The 23,298-nt window shown below is 34.7% G+C and overlaps 2 protein-coding genes across 2 annotated transcripts; one reads left to right on the plus strand and one right to left on the minus strand.

The window, feature by feature from the left end:
- Window positions 1-793: 793 nt before the first annotated feature.
- Window positions 794-4,173, plus strand: LOC127249215 (long-chain-alcohol oxidase FAO1-like). Its single transcript, XM_051271924.1, has 3 exons — window positions 794-1,102; window positions 1,196-1,483; window positions 2,344-4,173. The coding sequence occupies exons 1-3, from the start codon at window positions 845-847 to the stop codon at window positions 4,138-4,140; spliced, it is 2,343 nt and encodes a 780-aa protein (XP_051127881.1). The 5' UTR covers window positions 794-844; the 3' UTR covers window positions 4,141-4,173.
- A 127-nt stretch (window positions 4,174-4,300) lies between these two features.
- On the minus strand, window positions 4,301-9,129 carry LOC127249211 (phosphate transporter PHO1-like). The gene is made up of 15 exons (XM_051271915.1): window positions 8,785-9,129; window positions 8,578-8,667; window positions 8,264-8,507; window positions 7,597-7,948; window positions 6,966-7,014; window positions 6,799-6,873; window positions 6,201-6,330; window positions 5,983-6,091; window positions 5,636-5,885; window positions 5,456-5,560; window positions 5,333-5,377; window positions 5,105-5,257; window positions 4,747-5,028; window positions 4,533-4,669; window positions 4,301-4,440 (listed from the first exon to the last, which is right to left on the minus strand). Exons 1-15 carry the CDS (start codon window positions 9,028-9,030, stop codon window positions 4,350-4,352), a joined length of 2,358 nt encoding a protein of 785 aa, XP_051127872.1. The 5' UTR covers window positions 9,031-9,129; the 3' UTR covers window positions 4,301-4,349.
- Between the last annotated feature and the right edge of the window lie 14,169 nt (window positions 9,130-23,298).

Raw genomic sequence — 23,298 nt, forward strand, 5'->3', positions numbered from 1 at the left:
TTTATTTAAATTTATATTTATACAATTCAAAATACTATTTCTACTTGTTCTACTCAAAAATATTATTTTTTTTTGTTTTAGTAAAAATAATTATACATTAATATCAAAATATTTTTTACTTTTATTTAAATTACAAATATACTTCTTCAACCGTCCCGACTATCGTGTCCCATTTACTGTAGACACAAAAATTTATGAGGGATATAATTAGTAAATAATTAAAAATATATTAGTGAAAATAATTATGGTATAATAAAAATAATTTTAGATTAAGACGAAGATAACATGTCATTAAAGTGTATAAATTTTTTAAAAAAGAGAAAAATAACAGAATAAGTGGACAAATAAAAATAGAAAAGTGGACACGATAAATGAGACGACGGGAGTATTAAATAGCAAACATATCAAAATATTTTACACATTTTTACTAACAAATAAAATACTAGTATTATTTTTAATTTATTATAAAATTTAAAAAAAATACGTTCAAACAAGGCTAAAGAAACATTATTGTAACATAATATTTCATAAAATTAAAATAATTTTATAAAAGTACATTGTCTTCCACATCAACTGGTGAAAAGAAAAGACAAAAATGTTAGTATTAGGTTAAAAAAATATAATGAATTCCACAATAATACTTTGGAATAATAAAAAAAAAAGGCCAAATGACAAAAAGTCAGATATCATCATTAAAAATTAAAAATAAAAAACGGTTAATTAAAATAAATAAAAATATGTTGAATGAAACTAACTGTCTCCACTCCATGTATAAATAGAAACGAAACGAAGCAAAAGGAAGAAGGCCTAGAAATTGATTGTGATTTGTGCGAGGTAGAGCGCTATGGCCATGGCTAAGGCTGCTTCAACAACACACGATGACTGCCGATGTCATCCCCATCCCCATCCGTTGCTCAGAGGAGGGACAAGACAGACCAAATACACCCATGGATTCTCACCTTCCGACCTCCAAACCATCGCCAGTATCTCCGAGGTTTTCGTACCTTCAATTTCTCTTCCTCACAACTCGCAATTCCCCCTCGATCGGCCAATCGAGTCCTTCTTCCGAGCTTCTGCCTCTCAGTATCCTGTTCCTGACGAGGTAATTAATTGTAGATGATTATTAATTAATGAATCTGAATTTGAATTTGATTTTGATTTTGATTATTCGGATTTTGATATTGATATTGAAAAGGTGGGTGAAATGGTGATGAAAAGGGGGTTTGTGGAAGCACAGCTGGTGGTGAGGATATTGGTGAGGATGCTGTCGACGAGATTGGGGACGGCACTTCTGAGCGGGGGATCGAGTTTGGAGAGAGCGAAATGGTTAGTGAAGGCGAAGAGATTCAGTGAGATGGCGTTGGAGAAGAGGGAGAAGGTTGTGCAGAAATGGCTGGTGGAGCGTCATGGCAGCATCTTGACGCCAATCAGATTGGGGTTCGTGTTCCTCAAGTTCATAGTGCTCTTCGTCTTCTTCACACAGGTACACATCCATGCCTATACTATCTAATCAATTCATTCGTTTTATTTTTTATTTTTTATTTTTTATTTTTCAGTTAAAACACATATGCAGTAGTACAGGAAGAAGAAATTGATATAAATGAATGAATATCCAATAATTATATATATAAAAAAAAAAACACAACAGATCAGAACATACATAAACAAATAATTATTTTATACCATATGTTTATATGGAGTTGATTCTTTCTCCTATTATTCATTCAACAATTTATTTTATTATATAATGCAAAAGATTTGGTCAGAAATAAAGGGCCTTTTGAAAATTTCAACTCTGTCTATATATATATGTTTGTTTTTTAATCAATTGTTGATAATTCTATTACTTACATATTAATCAACACCATTAACTATAATAAAATTTGGAATATTAATTACTTTGGGTTAACGTATGTATATTGAATTTTTTTAAATAATATTTATGGAATCGACTCGTATAAAAACACTAAGGAATAAATCTTTTTGATATATATATTTTTTAATTTAAGATATTAAAGTTTGTTTGATGTGTGATTTTTTTTTATTTAATAATTTAAAAAATAACACATTGCGCAATTTTCAATGGTAATAATATATTTAAATATAGATTTTATGTAATTGTACTTAATAAATAATTTTTACTTAAGAAAATTAAATTCAAAATTATTCCAACCACAAAATATCAAAATTTGATTTGATAGTTTTTTCGAAACAAAAATATAATTATTGAAAATAATGAGTAATATTTATTTTTGTTTAGAATGGTAACCAAACACATTTATAATTGTGATATGACAATTGACAAGTATATAAATAATATCTATTTGGATTATTCTTAATTAGGTAAGTGAAAGGTCGAGCAATCCCGGGTGGAAAGCCATGGACTACCAAGTCGATACTCATACACCGCCGGCTCCGGATCCTCATCAAACGTCGACGGTTCCAACCAACACACGCTCCGGCGCCGACAGGCCTCTCGACAAAGGCATTGTCGAGACCCAACGTGAGACTAATGACGACACCCTCGTCGCTTCCCTGTCCGAGAAAGGCTTATCCGTCGGACACGATGCCCCAACCAATACTCACATTGTCACGTGCGATGTTGCCATCGTTGGCTCCGGCTGCGGCGGTGGTGTTGCGGCGGCAGTTCTTGCGCAGGCAGGCTTGAAGGTCGTCGTGGTTGAGAAAGGGAACTACTTCACCCAGAGGGACTATTCGGCCCTCGAAGGGCCCTCCATGAACGAGCTCTACGAGTCGGGAGGGATCCTGTCCACCCTCGACGGGAAAGTCATGCTCCTCGCCGGATCCACCGTGGGCGGTGGCTCCGCCATCAACTGGTCAGCCTGTATAAGGACTCCCGAATCCGTGCTCAAAGAGTGGAACGTCGATCACGGCCTTGGGCTCTACGGTAGCCCCGAGTATCACGAATCGATGGATCGTGTGTGGGAACGAATCCGCGTAACGGGCGAGTGCGATCGCGAGGGGTTTCAGAATCAAGTACTCCGTAAAGGGTGCGAGCGCCTCGGCCTGAAGGCAGAGCGTGTCGCGAGGAACTCAACGGCAGGGCATTACTGCGGCTCGTGCTGCTACGGATGCATAAGGGGCGACAAGAAGGGGACCGACACGACGTGGCTAGTCGATGCCGTTAACTGCGGCGCTGTCATCATCTCCGGATGCAAGGCCGAGAGCCTTGTAATAGAGGATAATGAAACGACACCACGGCGAAGGCGAGCGAGGTGCAAAGGAGTGATAGCGACGAGTACGAATCCGGACATAAAGAAAAAGATGGTAATCAAAGCGAAAGCCACGATCTCAGCCTGCGGTTCGCTCCTAACGCCGCCATTACTGATCAGAAGCGGCTTAAGGAACAAAAACATCGGGCGGAATCTCCACCTCCACCCGGTGCTGATGGCGTGGGGACATTTCCCCGAGACCGGCTCGTCCGGAGACATCGTGGAGGGGAAGTCGTACCAAGGAGGGATCATCACATCGCTGCACAAAGTGGAGGAAGATTCGAATGTGAGAGCCATCATAGAGACTGCGATTCTGGGGCCGGGATCTTACGCAGCATTGTGCCCGTGGGAGTCGGGAGTGGAGTTCAAGAAAAGGATGGTTAAGTATGCGAGAACAGCTCACATTTTCTCGATGATCCGCGACAGAGGGAGCGGGGAAGTGTTGTCGGAAGGACGGATAAGCTACTGCCTTGGCAAGAAGGATAAAGAGGACATGAGGGTGGGGCTGCGACGCGCGTTGAGGATACTGATCGCAGCAGGCGCTGCTGAGGTGGGGACACATCGGAGCGACGGGCAGAAGCTGAGGTGCGTAGGAGGAGTAAGTGAGGAGGCAGTGGAGGAGTTTCTGGACACGGTGACGGCGGAGGAAGGCCCTAAATCGATGATGGCCGAGAAGTGGACCACGTACTGCTCGGCGCATCAGATGGGAAGCTGCAGAGTGGGAGCGACCGAAAGGGATGGCGCCGTCGATCAGAATGGGGAGAGCTGGGAAGCTGCAGGGCTGTTTGTTTGCGACGCCAGTGTTCTCCCCGGCGCGCCTGGCGTCAACCCGATGATCACCGTCGAGGCAACCTCCTACTGCCTCTCCAAAAAGATCGCCGAAAGGCTTAAGAAGGGGGTGATCTGAAGTGCAAGATAAGGGTTTGGCGTTCGGATCGGATACATACATCGCAATAAAAAAAAAAAAAAAAATGGCGGGAAATTCATTTCAAAATCATCAAATGGAAAATTTATTGTAAGGAAAGATACCGGCAGCAGAAATGTAAATTAATACGGTGAAACTTCTTCTTACAAGAAGGCGCGCCCAGCCCAGTGGCATTATGGTAAATTCAAGTTCTATCCATCGGAATCCGGCTCCCGGAACGGCAATGGCGCAGTTTTGACAGCTCTCAACTTACCAACATTGTTTAGATGCTCATTCTCCAACCTGTGCAACGCCAAACCGTTACAAACATACAAATACAAATACAATACATACTATAGTAGATCATGCACCTAATTAGTAAGTAGAGTGAGTACCTGTAGTAGTTCCAATGTCCGCGCCGAATGACCTCCAAGGAAGCAAGCAAGAAGTCGATCAGCCGCGACTCAAGCAACCCGATGCTGAACCTCATCATCGTTTCCACCCACGCCACTCTTAGGACAACATTCAGCGCCTGGGATCGATCGACAGAGTTAAACGAGTGAATGAATGGAGACAAGAAGATGGAGAGAAAAGGGAAGAGCTTCTTACGATGGATGCGTAGTAAATGTATTTATTCTTGAGTACAAGATCGTCCCTAAGCCACCGGTTCCTCGACTTGGGATTCAGAAGTCCCCAATCTTTGATGAAATCCCAGTACAGCTGGTATACCGTGGCCACAACTGAGCTCACTAACATTATGCTCATCCATAGCTGTGACGACGGCTCTCTGGCATAGGTCACCCGTGCCCCGGCTGCCACCATAGCTGATACATATTTTCCCAAGTTGATCAAGTGGTCGATATTACATTCGTCCAACCATCTTCTTACACACTGCAACACAGCACATTGGATAGTCATTGCATGACATTATATGTACTCATCTTCTGTATTGTATATACATACACACCTGCATTGCACGCCAGTAGTAGGGTGCGAAGGAGATGGCATATGCGAGCTCCCTGTAGAGCTTCCCAGACTTGCAGGTTTCGTAGCGGTGTGTCTGGAAACTTCCGGCCAGGAAATAACAGCTGGCTGATTCCATGTGCCTCAACAATGGAACCTGAGAGATAAAAAGCTCGATGATGATAAGAACAAGGCGAGGTTGAAAGTTAGCTAAAACAAAGAAGCTAGCTACCTGACTGGTCAGCTGATCAGCCATGAAGAAGTCTACAAGCAAAACCTGCACAACATCACTTCATTAGGCCTAAAACTTGCACTATATATATATTTACATTGTAGAATCTTCGCTCAAGCATACCTTGTAAAATGGAGAGCACACGATATTGCGAATGATGCCAAGAAAGGAGAACCTTGTTGGGCGATAGAAAACGTTCAACGGACAAATCAGGATAGCCACAAAACTCTGCATCAACATGAGGAACATAGTTTAGAATTAATCTTGAATCATAGCAGGAAGCTGGCTAATGGATGGTTTTACCAGAAAGAGAATCCCAGGAATGAAGTCGACTTGACGAGGGGCAAAGCCAGTAGATACGAGGATGAGGTGTATGACCATAGCGGAGACAACAGCAGTCATCAAGCAGGTGCAGATGAGGAAAGCGTCGCGGTACTTGAGGGCCGTGCTCGCCTGGAAATCGAATATGAAGTTGTGGTTGATCCTCGTGCTTTTCCACGCGAACAGGTTGCATCCATACATGAACAAGTGAAGGCTCAGCAACGCGAACATGCTGCATTCACTTAACAAATTAAATTCAAATCCTCTGTTTCTACTTGTTACATTACATGAACATTTCCTAATTATGTGATGAAAATCAGTAATTTTACCTGAAAACAGGATAGACCATTTCCAAGTAATCATACGAGTACATACCACTGAGATGTGCTAACGTGGCATACACACCAAACAATGTGACAAAACTCCCTGTGAACAAACCTGAAGAAGAAACCCACAACATCATATTTTTACCAATGAAATCATTCGGAAAAGGAAAGTTGAATTTCATTTTTAATTTCTTCTTTTAAAGATGGAATATTGTCGTTACCTACAAAAAAAGTAACCATGTGAGAGTCATTTGGGTGTTGGGGTCGCAAGAACTTCATGGCCTTTTTCCTGTCACTGTTGGCAAAGTGCTGTGTGAATAATGACTCCACTTCGTCCATTAGTCTTACAACCTTTGCACAACCACAAATAACATTATACATATATATCATTGATTACTAATTTGTTCAAACCCCACCACCACTAACTACATATATATCTATATGTATGTATATTTCTCACTGTCTATTCAAATCCCACTAAGTTCCATTCAGATTTGGACTTTAAGATACATGAATTTGGTCTTCTTGATTTGCACCAGGAAGGAGAATCAATCAGAAAATCCATGTCGTGATGTTCTCTAGGCTAGCCACGTTGGGCAATTTCATACATATTCCTATATATAATTGTGTCGTGAAGATTACTCAATGAAGAAACCACATGCAATCATCCAACACATAGAGATTATGCAACCGTGAATTAATGATTAACACAAAATAGATTCACATATATATCGAGACATGCAGACACATATATATATATGCATGTACTCAAACACACCTACGTATATCTATATTATGTTATAATTTGTATCTAATTACCTTATCTGAGCTAATGAAATGTGATCTCTTGACAACCTTAAGATACGAACTCCCGCATGCTTGCCCATGCGTAACCTGTGATGGTCAGACAGAAGAAAAAGGCCACCACAACCCCATAAAGATTCATCAAAAAGTTTCTGAGATATCTAGATTATATGCCCAATTACCTTATCGAATTTCTTGAGTATTTTGGTGAAGGCAACGATGTTGAGTGAGCTGCATTTACATATATAAACCAAAAAGTATGATTAACCAGGAACACCAAAACACATCCATTGATAAAAAATATAATATTTGAAATTAGGCCTGTGTACCTTGATTGTATGAAGATGACAGAGGTAATGTATGATGCATGCATTTTTCTTGAATATTCATTGTTTCTTCATGTCATGTCATGTCATGTCATTTATTATTTGTTTGCAACGTTCATATATTTCATCGATAATAAAACTAAAGCAAGAAAAGCAGCAGATTTTCTCACAAAAGTAATTATTAACATGCATCAATTCAGGGAGTATGATACTACAACATGTGATACATACCCAAAATACACTTAACTTTGTTGCCTTTATAACTTATTTTGAAATTATTTGGTTAGAGTTTAAATGAATAAAACTACATTATAGTAAGTATTAGAGAAGCTGAGGACACAACATTGAACACTTACATATAAAGCATATGATATTGCCTCTAAAATAAATTAGACTATACATATTGAATTACTTTGATAACTAACAATCAGATATAGCTATGCATGCACACATGAAATCAGATATATATATATATATATTTAAATACCTGTAGGTTTTGAGCAATCCAAGTCCTCTGTAGAGCTCCACGAATGCTCCCCTTATCATCTTCTCTGCACACTGAATCTTGTGTCTGTTAATTCTGCATTCTCCTCCTTTCTTAGGGTTGTTCACCAAATCCTCCCAAAGCGCCGCCGTCACAGTGGCAATCGTGCGCACCGGCGTGGTGGCTGGAATGTCAATCCTCATAGCCATCCCCAGTTTAGGCTTCCCCTTCTTTCCTTTTGCTGCTGTATTATTATTCACCTGCAAATTTATACCATTTTTCTCCAGAGCCGTAATGATATCGTCGTCTCCTCGAGAATCTGGACTGTCGCAATATTCATCGCTATGCTGACTTTCTGCATGGGGCCATATATATGTATATATGTTATTTGTTGAAGTAAATTGTTCAATATGAAATATAGTGAATGGAGATCACTAATTCAATGGAAATTTTTGGCATATATATATATATATATATATGAAAGATGCGAAATCTAATTGCAGAGCTACAACATTTCCAATTTTTCAGTGGAATGTCGTGTCGCCCCATCTTAAATTTCCAAGTAATCACAATTAATTTAAGCCACGCACTAAAGATATATAAATAAATAAAGTTGCCAATTTAATTTTGGGTTTTTTTATATATATTTTTTATTGCTATGTTAACTAACCGGAAAAGTCGGAGTTCCCGCTCAATGAAGAATTCGATCGAGAGAAGAGACCAGAGACGCCGCCTCCGCCGAAGCTGTATGATTTTTTCCGGCGACGATCTCCGAGAACTCTCTTGATGTCGAGCAAGATCTGGAGCTGCTTATGTAGTAATTCTCCTCTCTCCAGGACCTCGGTTTCCTTCGTTGTGTAGAACTGGTTCACTTTGTTGAGCTCGTCGTCAAGGATCTGGAAAAAAACCTTCACCTGTACGGCCATGGAACTTATGAGCATGTACAAATTTATCATTACTTAAAAATGTTAGCTAATTAATTGCCTCATCTTCTTCAGAGAACAGCTGAGCAAGCTCAGTTTCAACGATTTCTTCTCCATCTTCTTCGGCTTCATCAATTGCTCTGCACTTCACCTGAAATTGCGAAATTAGTGTTAATCAACGTGTAAAATCTAGTATCCTTACTCAATTTTCCGAAAATTAACTATCCAGAAAAGCGATAAAACATTAATTTCATTCCAGGCAGTGTACCTGATCAACGATTTTCCGATTGTCATCTCCGCCGCCATTCCGCGATTGAACGGTTAATCTATTCAGGAAAAGTCCGATCGGATGGAGGATTGAGCGCCGGAGGCCGCGGTTGGAATCCGGAGCGCGTTTCAGTTTTCTGGATAGCTTAATCTTCTTGACTTGCTTTTTGAGAAGCCAGTAATTGACGAAGGCATCTTTCCATTCAGGAATTAGCTGAGCTTCAAGCTCCTTGGAAAACTTCACCATGTCCGCGGTGGAGGACGACTGGAAGGAAGGAGAAAGGTGCGGGGGGATTCTGCTTAAATAGGCGACGTGTACATGCACCGATCGCCTCCCATTTTAGGCCTGGGCATTCAATTGAAATTGTTTGAATATCCATCCTATATTTGAATTAAAATAAATTATATTCGGATTTGGGTTTTTGGGTCGAATCAGAGGTATTAATCTGATGTCCAATAAGCCCATTTGGATATTCGATCGGCGTAAAAGCTTCTATTGATCCAAAGTGTAAATTAATAGTTTAGTTTAATTTTATGTTTAAGTTTTGTTAAAAATTTTGGAGAAAAATAATTAAAGTGTGTTATTGATGTCAAAATAAGACAATACAAACAGACTCGATAGATTCAAATCTAAATAATATAATCTATAGATAAGACCAAATCTAAATATAAATTTATTAAATCTAAACCGAATATTTACAATATCTCGACATATCTCAACATCCCCTCAAACTCAAGTGGGTGCCATAGAAATCAACTTGAGTTTGTCCAAGAGCAATCGGAAGAGGTTGGGAAGAAGAGACTTGGTGAAGATATCTATTATCTGATCTGCAGAGGAGACCGAAATGAGATGGACAATACCACCGACGACATGTTTTCGAATGAAGTAACAGTCAAGCTCAATATGCTTGGTGCGCTCGTGAAATGTATCATTGTGGGTCATCTTCATAGCACTCTGACTGTCGCAATAAAGAGCCGTAGAAGATGACTGAGGAACACCAAAATCATTGAGTAATCGAAGAAGCCATAAAAGTTGACGTAGAGTCAGCAAGGGTACGATACTCCGACTCGGCACTCGATCAAAAAACTAAAGTCTGCTTCTTGTTGCGCCAAGAGATGGGAGAATCACACAAGAAGAAGCAGAAATAAGTGGTCGAACGACAATCAGTAGGATCACCAGTCCAATCAGCATCAGAGTAACCACTGAGAGTTAAAGACGAATGAGAGGAAAAGTGCAAACCATGCAAGAGAGTACCTTTCACATAACGAAGAATATGTAAGACGGCAGAGTGGTGAAAGGTCCTCAGGGCCATGAACTGACTCATAATATGAACTGCTGGTGGAGTGACAGTCAAGCAAGAAGAGAGCCATCATGAGGAGTAAGTCGAATGCCATAGGCAAGTGGTGTAGAAGCTACCTGACAGTCTGTGAGACCAGCTCAAGCAAGGAGATAGGAAGACATACTTAGCCTGAGAGAGAAGAGAAAATGGGGAGAATTAGAGACTTTAAGCCCCAAGAAGTAACGAAGGGGACCCAAGCTCTCAATCTCAAACTACTGGCTAAGATAGGCCTATAGATCAGAAATACTAGACGCATCATCTCCCATGATAATCATATCATCAATATAAAGCAAGAGTATAACTCCCCCAGATGAAGAACGACGAAGAAATAGTCCAGAGTCGTAAGCGCATGTGGTAAAACCAAACTCCAATAGTGCAACACAAAATGTGGCATACTAAGCCCGATGGGCCTGTTTCAACCCATATAAAGTGCGACGTAAGCGACAAACCTTTCCAGAGGACGAGAAACCTAGACGGGGAGTCATATAAACTTCTTCAAAAAGTGAGCCATGTAAACATGCATTCTTGACATCTAATTGAAGAAGAGACCGCTGACGAGCAACAACAACGACAAGAAGACAACGAACAGTAGTGAGACGAGCAACGAGAGCAAAACTTTCCTCATAGTCAACTTCATACTCTTGGAAATAACCTTTGGCCATCAGACGAGCCTTGTAGCGCTCAATTGAACCATCAGAATTAGTCTTGATTTTAAACCCACTTGCACTCAATAGGTGTCTTGCCAAAAGGCAAATCCATTAAATCTCAAGTGTGAGTTTTTGCCAGAGCCTCAAATTCCTTAGTCATAGCTTCCTGCCATAAAGGATCAGCACTCAGCCTCACGAAATGACCTAGGCTGATGATGAGATAATATGGCGAGTAACGATGATAATCACGCAAGTGAGGAGGAGGACGACTCACTCTATGTGATCGACGAGACCGCAGATGGATCATCATCTGGAGACAAGGTCGGAGGTGGATTATAAGCCTCAACTGGGGGTGGATCAGAAGCCTCAACTGGAACAAGATCCAAAGGCGGTGATAGAGCCGTAGGATTAGGATTAGGAAACAAAGGAGGACATGCCGACAGGAAAGAAGGTGAACCAGGAATAGATGGGACATGAAATTTAGACATGTGGAAAATATGAAACTCTCCCAAAAGTTAACATGATGAGATATACGCAACCGTTTAGAAACCAGATCCCAAAGCCTATAACCTTTATGCTCTGACCCAAAACCAAGAAGACAATATACATGCGCATGAGGTTCTAATTTGGAACGTTCATGCGGAGGGATAACGAAAAAACCGACATAACCGAAAGGACGAAGGATACTATAATCGGGTGGCTGACCGTATAGATGCTCGAAAGGGGTGCTATTATGGAGGACAAATGATGAAATATGATTTATTGTATAGACAAAAATGAGGGTGGCTTCTCCCTAGAACCTATCAGGACAAGAGACAAACAAAAGGGCTGCACGAACAATATCTAGAATGTGACGATGTTTACGCTCAACGCGACCATTCTGTTGAGAGGTGTATAGATAGGAACACTGAATCAATATAACTTGAGCAAAGAGAAAATTTAATAAGGTAGAATCTCTATACTCAAGGGCATTATCAGTACAAAGGGTCTGTATAGGACAAGAAAATTGAGTTCACACCATTTGAGCAAATTGAATGTATGTTTGAGGTAATTCTAAACGGTGTTTGAAAAAATATGTCTATGTAAAACGGGAGTAATGATGTGACCATCACGAGAGCTACCGATCCATCAATGTTTCTAGCCGAACTGATTTTCCGGAGCGAAGCACAAAAGATTCAAATGGCTATGTTATTCTTGGATAATCGTGCTATGGACTCCATTATCGAGGAAATTTCCGAAGATAGACAACCTATGGACTATTATAAGTTTGATTCTCCGATCATTTAATCATCCCTAGATCATCATTAGAAGATCCGAGACTTCCTACCAAGACAACAAACAAAGAATATCAATAATATGGAAGGAGTCCAGAGTTTCCATTTTTACCTATTTCCTTATAGTATATGTTGCCTTCTTTATTCCATGATTGGTTTAGAGATTTTGTGTTGCGTGCTGCCTAGTTCTCACGTGGTGCTAATCCGACCAACCATGTGGATCGAGAATCCATATTATCCTTATTTATTCCTTGTTTGGTTTAGAGATTTTGTGTTGCGTGTTGCTTAGTTCTCACGTGGTGCCTATCCGATCAACCTTGTGAATCAAGAAACCAAAGTATCATTCTATCTATATCCTCTTCATCTCTCTTTCTTCTACCAAATTCCGCATCTTTCTATTTCTTTATTTTATGTGGTTTGCGAGTTTCCGAATCCTTCGGTTGCCTTCGCATCATCTGGTATCAGAGCTAGTTCATACAATCTCTTGATTGATATCACAGTTCTTATTTGAAAAAAAAAAGAAAAAAATGTCGAAAGCTAATGAATGTGGGTTGTATAGTGGTTATTAGACATATGAATACGGGTAATCCACAGGCGTGTGCCGCTCACCCGGACCAAATAATGTGATCGTAGGTTTAGACTTGAGCTTGGTGAATGCTAAATTTGATAAAATCTATTATACTCCGGAGCCAAATCGAAACAACAAAATATTTTGTTGAAGTCCAAGAAAATATAACCCAAAAAATATAATTACATCATGTATGATAAATGACTATTTTGTATTAAAAAACTTAAAATCAATCATCATGAATAAAATAAATTACGATGGTTACTGAACTTAAGGCTGGCAGTTACCGGCCATTAAAGCCGGAAGTTTCAGTTTGCCATTGATTACCCCCGAGGGGGGAGTGCCTATAAAAGGCCATTCCCATCACCCTATTTTGAGATTAACACCTCCACTTCCTCTCCATCTCATTTCCTCTCTTTTTTTTTCAACGAGTTTTTCGGCGAGTTCTGGTTGATATCCGAAAACTCTCATCCTTCATTTGATCATTTTGCGATGTAACATAATCTAGAGATAATATGTTGATTTATCTTTGAGAACGCTATGCCAAGAATTGGAGGCACTATCAGAGCGTATTCGTTTTACGAAGAGAAGTTTTATTCTCGACTCGACATGATTATCAAATTATTTTTCAATAATTATTTTGATATTCTCATGATATAATAATTTTCCAACATATAACATTTAATTCTTTTAACAACTTTAAAATTAGATTATTTAGGATTGGATCAAAATCTTATACATACACCAACACTAAATGAAATATCAAGTTGACTGACAGTAAAAAAAAAAAAAAAAAAAAGCTTCCTATCATAAGTTTATAAAATTTTTAATATACAGAATTCTTGATATATATTTTGATAGCTTTTATATGTTTTCTCATTAGTGTGAGAATAATTTCTAAATTATCTCATCCAAATATTTGACTAATATTTTTATCTATAGGAGCAAAAGTTTCTTTATACTCTAAACCTTCAATGGTTTTTTTTTTGTGTTATTATAATTTTCATCAATTTTATTATTGAAAATTCATTAGGTAGGTATGTTATCTAATATTTATCACATAAAACTTATTTAATATTCTTGGGGTTCTATGTTAGAAATAAAGCAATTTAATTATGCTAATTGATAAAACATATATTATCCTATATTTGAATAGATAAATTATAAAATATAATTAATATTTTGGATAGTTTTCTACTAATTTTTGACATGTCATTGATTGGTGCAAGAGAATGGAGTGATTCACGTCTATGTTAAATTCTCGGTCAAATAATTATAGAAGTGCTTGATTTAAGCTCGTATGTCAAGGAAAGTGATGAATTATGGGGATAGAGGCGTAATCGTAGGCGTGATGATTGGGAGAGAGTGATTAAAGAACGCAATTGAAGACTCGATCATCCATAAAAGGGGAACAAGGCATTGAACTAAGCATTACAGCTTACACTCACATTTCATGGCTTGAAGGATTGGGTGAGGCATAGGAGATAAATAGTCACTGGAAGATCATCATTATCTTTGTTTTATCGCTTTCATTTACTTTGAGCATGAGTAACTAATTTACTTTATTCTAGTCCAAGATTGAATTTAGATTTCAGATTTGAATTTGTGAGATTATGTTTTGATTTAAATTGAATCTTGCTTATAAAATTGGTATTTGTGCAATTTTTGTGATTCATGCTACAATTATTTATTTGATCTTTCATCATGACCAAATTTTAGATTGGTTTAACCATTGTGTGCCAATATAATATTTGTATCCATAATTGTGCACTTGTTTGATGAAGTGGTAAATAGATTAACAAGCTTAGCCTAAGAATTGCATGACCAAATAATTTAATCTTTTCGTAATTGATTGAATATTTAAATTGAGTTATTTCTCGTATTATTTTTTATTGGAGAAATTAATTTATGGTTGTATCTAGATTATTTCTTTGATTAAGGATGTGGTTTATTGGTAGTACCATTATCGCTAATAAAGTAAGGAAAAATTGGGCGTTATGATCGTATCTAATGCCTATAATTAATTTATCAATTGAATAATAAGATTATTTAAAATGGATGATCGAATATTTAATCTGATTTCTTATTTACTTATTGGGCTAGAAATTTAATCTCTTGAAAATCCAATTTTTATTTTCATCGCTTGTTTAAATCGCTTTAGTTGAATTTCCAAATTTCCTCCGCCCCCCATTCATAAAAAAAAACTTAAAAATTTGTGACAAAACATAAACTAAACCACACAGTTCATGTGAATCGACCTCGGCACCGTTTGCTACGCGATGATTTGGTGTTAGAGAATTTTTATTGGAAGCTTTAAAGGGTACCACTAATTCTTTAAAGTTCATCTTGTTTTTACTAATAATAATACTCTGTCTAAGTATGTGAAAATTTGTTATTTGTTCTATGCTCAAATTCTAATTTTGCTTTAGGAGTAACAAGTTGCATATCTGATGTTGGAACCTCAAAAGAAATCTCCACTTCAGTATTTTGGATTAAAGTTTCATTTTTATTCTTTCAACTATTATAGAGGATAAATTATTACGAACAAACAAATCATTATCATTATTATTATGATTTTTAGTATCACTAGAATTAATAGATTAATCAAATATAATATTCATTGATCCCATTATTTTATACTATATAAGCTCGAATATTAGTAGAGTATCCTAGAATAATTTGTTCATCAAATTTAAAGTCAAGTCTAGATCTTTAGTGATCTCTATCATTCAAAATAAAAAATTGACATTCAAATGTACGAAATAAACATTCAAAACTTTTCTTCAAAAAATTTGATAAGGTGTTTGTCTAAAATTTTTACGTAGATAAACTTTATTAATTACATGACAATCAGTTTTCATAGCTTCAATTTGTCCAACAAAATTTTGTAACATTATTTCAAATTAGAATAGATGTAGCATTTTCTGAAATGTTCAATTTTTTCTTTCTACAATGTTGTTTTGTTGGAGTCTTAGGAGTAAAGAATTCATACAAAATATCACGTTGATCACAAAATTTAATAGCGTATTAATTATCAAATTCTTTTTCAAGATCTATCTATCATTTGAATTTTATATGTTATTTTTTCTTCTCTATTTAACATTTTGCATAATTTCTCAAAAGATTCAAACGTATCATACTTTTTTTAAGAAAATCGGTCCATGTATATTTAGAATAATCATCATCACATACAAAAATATATTTCTTATTATTTAATCTAGTAATTTCAGTAATATATATTAGATATAAGCATTAGATGTATATGTTTACCTTTCATACTATTTTGTTGGAGTGTTAGGAATAAAAAATTCATGCAAAATATCATGTTGACCTTGGTCGTATGTTGATCTAACACTTTATGCACAACATCTTTCTATTTTCCTTTCACACAATTTTGCATACAAATTTAATAATACTAGAAAATTTGTCTAGACCTCTAATAGCATTAGATGTGCTTAATTTCACTAAGTTCTCGAAATTAAAATGGCTTACTTGATTATGCCATAATCTCAATTGATCATTGATAGAAACATAATTATGATGTCTAGGTTTGTTTAATGTTTAACAATTTTTGTTCGGCCTACTTTATATTTTTATGCAATTATGATTTCTATCATACACCTCATAATTATCTTATTGAGCCTTTTATCATCACATAATTGACTAATACTAACGAGGTCCGTATTTAAACCGTCAACAAAAGAACCTTGTTAATGTTAAGCAAACTTTCTGTTTGAAGTGTATCAAATCTAGAGAATTTTTCATTTGATTTCATCACTAACTATGACTTCTCGACAATTAATTTCATGGTAATTTTTTAACAGAACTTTTTGATATGTCATGTACCTCGAGCATCTGTTATCAAAATACCATGTAAAGTTCTTAGTAACACTTTGTGTAAATAACACAATGTTACATGCCTCAAATATTTTATTCATTTTGGGTATTCAAGTCATTCTAAATCTATTTTTCTTTCTGAGTTCATCACAATGTCATGTTAACTCTCTTTAATTCATTAAATCGTTAAAAATCTTGTCATATTATTCAACAATATGACTATAAAGACTGTAGTATATATTATTTTGGTTGTCTGCTTTGCTTAACTACTTAGGAATTTTGTTTGCATCTATTGTGGGTTATCTTTATTAGATCAATTATTTAATCTACTTTTAGGAAAATAGTAAAATTTTTATTTTTTTTTCTTGTATTCGAGACTAATCATATTTCTATATCATTTACCTTGAGCATAATATTATCTAACTTTTACTTGCATTTGATTCTCAAATGTTCAGTAGGAAAGTGATTCTTTTGGATTGTCATTCATTGACTTTATTGATAAGATATTGGTTCAATCAATTTATTTGATCTTTTTCTTTATCTAAATAATAGTTATTTTTAGGTTATTCATATGGTATGCTGATCTCACAATTCTTGAAATAAAAATTTCTTGTTCAGTTATGATTTTTTCGTAAGCATCAAATAATTCTTGCATATTACCTTCTCTATAATCGTCACCAGAAATTTTTTAAAAAGAATTCAAAACAGTTTTAGAAATTACCTAAATTTGATTCATTGATCTTCTGTGTGTTTGTTTGGGGGATTGGATTTTAAATACACTATTCATCCCATTTTTTCCCCCAAAAAATATCAAATCAAACACCTATTTTTCATTTTTTATATTATAATAAAAATCAATTTTTCATTCAAAACATCACATCAACACCTATTTATATCACATCGTACAACTATTCAAATTCAAAATTTTTACTATTCAAATCCCAACTCAAAATCCAAACCCCTAAACAAACACACCAGGATGAATTCCATTTATTGTCCTTATATGGACTATTAGCTTGTTTACTTGATGTTATTCTATTTTTATTTTTTTTTCTTTTTCTGACATTTCAGCAATCTCGCCTAATTTTGTTGTACATCTTTGATATGTTAATGGATAAAAATATGATATCTTATTTATGATCAGGTGTCTCTGTTTCTTCAAATTGTAGTGCTGAATTTTTTTAAATCTCAACTTCAAGATAATTTATTTAATACTTCTTCAACATTCCAACTAAACTTTCAAGTGACATCGTTGTGATCTTCCCCATTTCTTCTAACGATGTCACATTTAAATTATATCTTAAATATATTGTTCTTAATATTTTCTTTACTAAAGTTCTTACATCAAGATTCATACCTAGCATAAATGCTTGTTTGACTATATATTGAAATGTTGTATAATATACATTCATTTTGTCATCTTTGGTAGTTTATGAATTGTCATAGGCAATATGAGTACATTGTAATTTTGTAGCACCAACACCATGTGTACCTTCGTAGATATTTCTAACAAGCTCTAGGTTGATTTTGTTACGATACATGTCCATATCATTATGAATTGGTCTTCTTAAAAAATATTAGAAATTGAATACAATGTCTTTGGATGCCGTTGACAACAACTTTTATCTTGAATCTATTCGCCTTTAACTTCGAAATTGTTCGAGTTACAAGAGTTGAAGTGCATTCCCAAGTAATGTCACAATTTTAGTAGTTTGTTAATAATCGATGCTAAAAAAAAAAAAGATGAAACATCTTCATCTTGCGACACCAAAAATGCACAAATCTTGGTTTTCTAATATTGATTATTCCATCTGTCAAGAAGCGGTGGTCTAGTACTGGATCTTTCTTCCTTATTCATTTTTTATGTATCCTAATTTAATACCTATTGTAGTAATTTGATTGTCAAGCAACTTGAAGTATCAATGATCTTGTATTCTAAAACTGATGGAAATGAAAATTTAACATGTATCTGTTTGAAGGTTGTTCCAATGTATAGATTTTTGTGTATAGGTTGTTCCAATGTATAGATTTTTGTGTACGCGTAATTCACATATTGGTTTGTTGACTCAATTCGGACTCACAAGTCCTACTTTGGGGGATATCAATCAAGGCATATACTTCCACCATAGATAAGTCTTACTTTGGGGGATATCAATTTGGGCCTATACTTCCACTACATATGACTTAGCATATACACAATACAAAATTCTAATTAATCTTTTCCTCTACCAACACTTGAATCAAAAGCTCACAAAATTAGCCCTTACAAGGCACTAAGTTCAATTCCACAAAATTTGAACATTCATTCATAGAGTAGATTGTTGATCACTTTTCTACTAAGATTTTGGAGCGTAGACAAATTTTTTATTATCACTTGTTCAAATATTTCTCTCATGAACTCAAAAATTATCTCTCTATAATTAACAATCTTCTTAAAGTATTATGTGTAATCTCTCTTTTCTAACATCTAGAGCTAATATCTATTTACAAATTCAATTAAAACAAACTTTTTAAATGATATAAATAATTCTTTCAAACCTGTTGGAAATTAAAAAAGTTCGATAATTTTCTGTTTAACATACTAATGGTCACCATATGTTATTCTCTTGATGTGTAAATATCCACAAATATTAAACAATATTAGTGATAAATGTGTATGAAAACATTAGTCGAAAGAAATTAACTTTCAACGGTCTGAATAAATAAACACACTCCTTATATAATTATCTTTTAATTTTCAATATATTGAGATTTTAGATTTGGCAGATAAAACATGTGTATCTTTGAAATTATGAAAGTTTAAACATTCTCAATAAATATATTCAAATAATTTTTAAATACTCTTATCATTTTTTATTATTTTTTATTTTAAAAAAATCAAATGATGACTCCCTTTAATTTTATTAAATGGTAATTCAATTAAAAAAAATTCGGGTGTCACCTATAATTTTACTATCGTCTCCTCAAATTTTGAAAAAGTAAACTAATTTTTTAGTCTCACAATTGACCATTTTATCATGTTAGTCTTGTAACTGGAGTTTGTCACAAACTAGTCTCGTAAGTGAAAAGTTTTTGCACTTTTTAGTCCTCCGGCGCCGGAGATGCCTACGTGGCACCCGCGTGACTCGCCGGAGGACACGTGTCAACCAAGTCAGCGACACCTGGCGGAGACGTAGATTTTTATTTTTTCTTTTAGTTTCTTTTTAAATTTTAAATTTTAAATTTTTTAATTTTTTTTTTACTTTTTACAAAAAAAAAAAGACAATAAATAAACTAAAATTTAGAAAAAAAATTTAAAAATCCAGATGTCTGCCAGGTGTCGCTGACCTGGTGGACACGTGTCCTCCGGCGAGCCACGCAGTGCGACGTAGGCATCTCCAACGCCGGAGGACTAAAAGTGCGCAAATTTTTCACTTACGGGACTAGTTTGCGACAGACTTCAATTACGGAATTAAAATGATAAAGGAGTTTAATTACGTGCCTAAAAAATCAGTTTACACAATTTTAAAAATTATTATTTTCCATATCTATATACTAATTGTAAAAAATCAATTTTTGATTCATTTCATATATTGATACAAGTTTAACATACAAAATTTTGAATTTTTAAAAAGATTTTAGAAATGTTGTATAAACAATTTGATTAAAATATTTTACTATAAATTGAATAAAAATTTGTACAAGTGACAATCACATGTTTATATGTCAATAAAATTAGTATTCATTTAAGTCGGACATATATTTTTAATGAATACATATGAATATCAGGTGTGAATTTTTATTTTTATTTTGATAAATTGAATGTGTAAATATAAATATGACATATTTGTAAATGTTTATAAGAATTTTTTGCTAAAATAAAATTACATATTTTTTGTGAATAAATAAATGAAAAATAAACATGTATTTTTAGTGGACCGGTGAAGCAATAATTACATGTATATATTACTTTTTCATTCCAACTGAAAGTATAATTTTTATAATTTTTGTCTGTGTCACTCAAAACTATCTCTTTTCTAATATAGTAAAAGTAATTACATACTAATACAAAAATACCTTTAATTTTTACATAAACTTCAAATATACCACTACATATATACATACTATAAGATCATGGGTTCAAACCCCCGACGCCTCCAAGTCTCATCGGCGGCTATACATTGTTCGCTTAGTGTGACTTGCTTTGTCGGTCCTAATTTGCAAAATATTAGGTTCGGCCGGGAATTTAGCGCACTCGAAAAGTAATGATTTTGGATTGCTACAACATAAAAAAAACAAGGGTAAACTATTTTTTAGTATTGTATCTGACCCCCTTTATAATTTTAGAACTTTAAGTGGACACTGTCTGAAAATAGTCTCATAAGTAAAATTTTTTTGCTAAAATGGTCCTCTGGTGCCGGATTTACCACACTGACCCACCGTTGCTGACGTGGCACTGACGCGGCTGACATGTCATCGCTACGTAGTTGCCACGTCGGAGGACTATTTTAGCGAAAATTTTTTACTTGTAGGACTATTTTCAGACATACTTCATTTAAAATCCTAAAAATGATAAAGAATGTCATATACGAGACAAAAAAAAATAGTTACCAAGACATTTTGTAAAATAAAAATAAAAAAATTCCACGTGTCACTGACGTGGTATCTACGTGGCGACGACATGTCAGACGCGTTAGCCCCATGTCAGCAATGACAAGCCAGCGTGGATGTCCGGCACCGGAAGACCATTTTAGCGAAAAATTTTTACTTACTAGACTATTTTTAGGTAGGGTCCACTTAAAGTCCTAAAATGTTAAAGGGGTTAGATACAGGACTGAAAAAAAATTTACCAAAAAAAAATAGAAAAACAAAAATGTCAAAATCATTTTTACAGAGTTCACTAATTAATAAAATAATATTATTTTTGAATTTATTAAAACTATTCAAAGAGGTACATTTATCCGAAACGAAGGAAGTAATTGTTTTGAATTATAGTCAAAACATCACAATTGTGTTATGTGTAACACTTATATAGAGCTATTTCAATTATATTTACATTGATTGGTATTAGAATAGTATTCAATATGTTTTAGAAAGACAAATGAAATTTTATGTTTTTGTACTTTGTTATTTATAAATGATGTAAGGTAATGGATATTAAATTTGAAACGTCTTGCATTGCCTTTTTGGCGACAATGCTATATGTAGAAACATTGATCTTTTAAGTTGTAACTCTTATATTCAATAATTTTTTAATTATAATTCACAACATGTATTGCTGAATTATAAGATTGAGCACATTTTCAATGTAATTTATTTTATTTTTATTTTCTTTTAATAAATATAGATAGGTCAACAAATTTTATCTCAAGTTGTAGCATGGTTATAGAATAAATTTAACACATAATTTATTATCACCCAAAATTGGCACAATAGAATTGTATCTTGACAATATTAATTTCCTATGCTGAGATGTTGAAATTAGGTCACAATAGACTTCACCTTTTCATTTGTGATAGTTGATGAATCTCAACTTGACAAAGAATATCAAGTGGCAATATTATCAGATTTTGTGTTACCTTTTTGATCTAATATTATAACATTTTCAACTTATTATTGGTAGTCGTTTTGTCTTTTTGTATTTATTTTAATATTTTAAGTAACATAATTGTTGAATATAAAATTTTATTAAAAAAATATTTACTATTTTTTTAGAGAAACAAGCATATTAAGAATTATAATAAAAAAATAATGAAAAAAAAAAACACAGACAATTACTTTATCTATAGTGATTTATTTTTCATAATCGTTATAGTTGTAGTTAAATAATATAGGGTAAACTGTTTTTTAGTCCCGTAACTGGGTCCTGTAAGTGGAGCCTGTCGCAAATTAGTCTCATAAGTGAAAATTTTCGCTGTTTTAGTCCTCCGGCGCCGGAGACGCCGGCGTGGCTCGCCGGAGGTGACGTGTCCGCCAGGTGTCTCGCCAGGTCAGCGACACCTGGTGGACACGTGGATTTATTTTATTTTTTTAATTTTTTTAATTGGACCAAATAAAAAAAAATAAAAAAAATACAAATAAAATTAAAAATAAATTAAAAATAAGTTTTAAAAAAAAATTAAAAAAATGAAAAAACAAAAATTCACGTGTCCGCCAGGTTAGCGACACTGGCGGACACGTCACCTCCGGCGAGCCACGCGGGCATCTCCGGCGCTGGAGGACTAAAACAACGAAAATTTTTCACTTGTGGGACTAGTTTGCGACAGACTCCACTTACGGGACTAAAATGATAAAGGGGTCCAGTTACGGGATTAAAAATTACAGTTTACCCAATAATATATAACTGTAATTTTTTATACTATATTAGTTTGATATAAATTAATCAATCTCCAATTATATACAAATATATATATTGTACACACACCGATATGTTTCTTCAATCAAAATTCCCTAAAATTTTATTATTTGGACTCTGCATCTAAAAAAATATATTTTTTCCTCTCACAAAATATTTTATCAAATATTATTTTAATATCAAACTCAAACTAATGTTTTCGAAACACAACGAAAATATGCACACCCGAGTTTGTGAGATAAAGCTTTTTATTGTCTTAAATAATTTTAAATCCGATAAACAAATGTTTTACTTTGTATTGTGGCTGACGTCAGAGCAATGTGGCATCTTTTATGTCCCTCCACTAACAAATAATAACAATGATAGTAATAATAACATTTTTATTCTTCATGCATAATATAATAAACAATTTATTTGAATTTTTAATTATTAATACGTAGGTACAATTAAGAATGCGTGTGTAAATATATTTTAGAAGTATTCGAGCTTATGGTCGTGTTGATGCAATTTTTCAA

Source organism: Andrographis paniculata, unplaced genomic scaffold, assembly GCF_009805555.1.
Source record: "Andrographis paniculata isolate CXL003 unplaced genomic scaffold, ASM980555v1 Contig11END, whole genome shotgun sequence".
Classification (NCBI taxonomy): Eukaryota; Viridiplantae; Streptophyta; class Magnoliopsida; order Lamiales; family Acanthaceae; genus Andrographis; species Andrographis paniculata.

Excerpts from the sequence above, each read along its gene's own strand:
- LOC127249215 (XM_051271924.1), top strand. The coding sequence starts at position 845 with ATGGCCATGGCTAAGGCTGCTTCAACAACACACGATGACTGCCGATGT. Across the intron at positions 1,103-1,195 it reads AGTATCCTGTTCCTGACGAG|GTGGGTGAAATGGTGATGAA; the intron begins GTAATTAATTGT and ends GATATTGAAAAG. Across the intron at positions 1,484-2,343 it reads TCTTCGTCTTCTTCACACAG|GTAAGTGAAAGGTCGAGCAA; the intron begins GTACACATCCAT and ends ATTCTTAATTAG.
- LOC127249211 (XM_051271915.1), bottom strand. The coding sequence starts at position 9,030 with ATGGTGAAGTTTTCCAAGGAGCTTGAAGCTCAGCTAATTCCTGAATGG. Across the intron at positions 8,508-8,577 it reads TGTTCTCTGAAGAAGATGAG|GTGAAGGTTTTTTTCCAGAT; the intron begins GCAATTAATTAG and ends ATGGCCGTACAG. Across the intron at positions 6,874-6,965 it reads TACTCAAGAAATTCGATAAG|GTTACGCATGGGCAAGCATG; the intron begins GTAATTGGGCAT and ends TGACCATCACAG.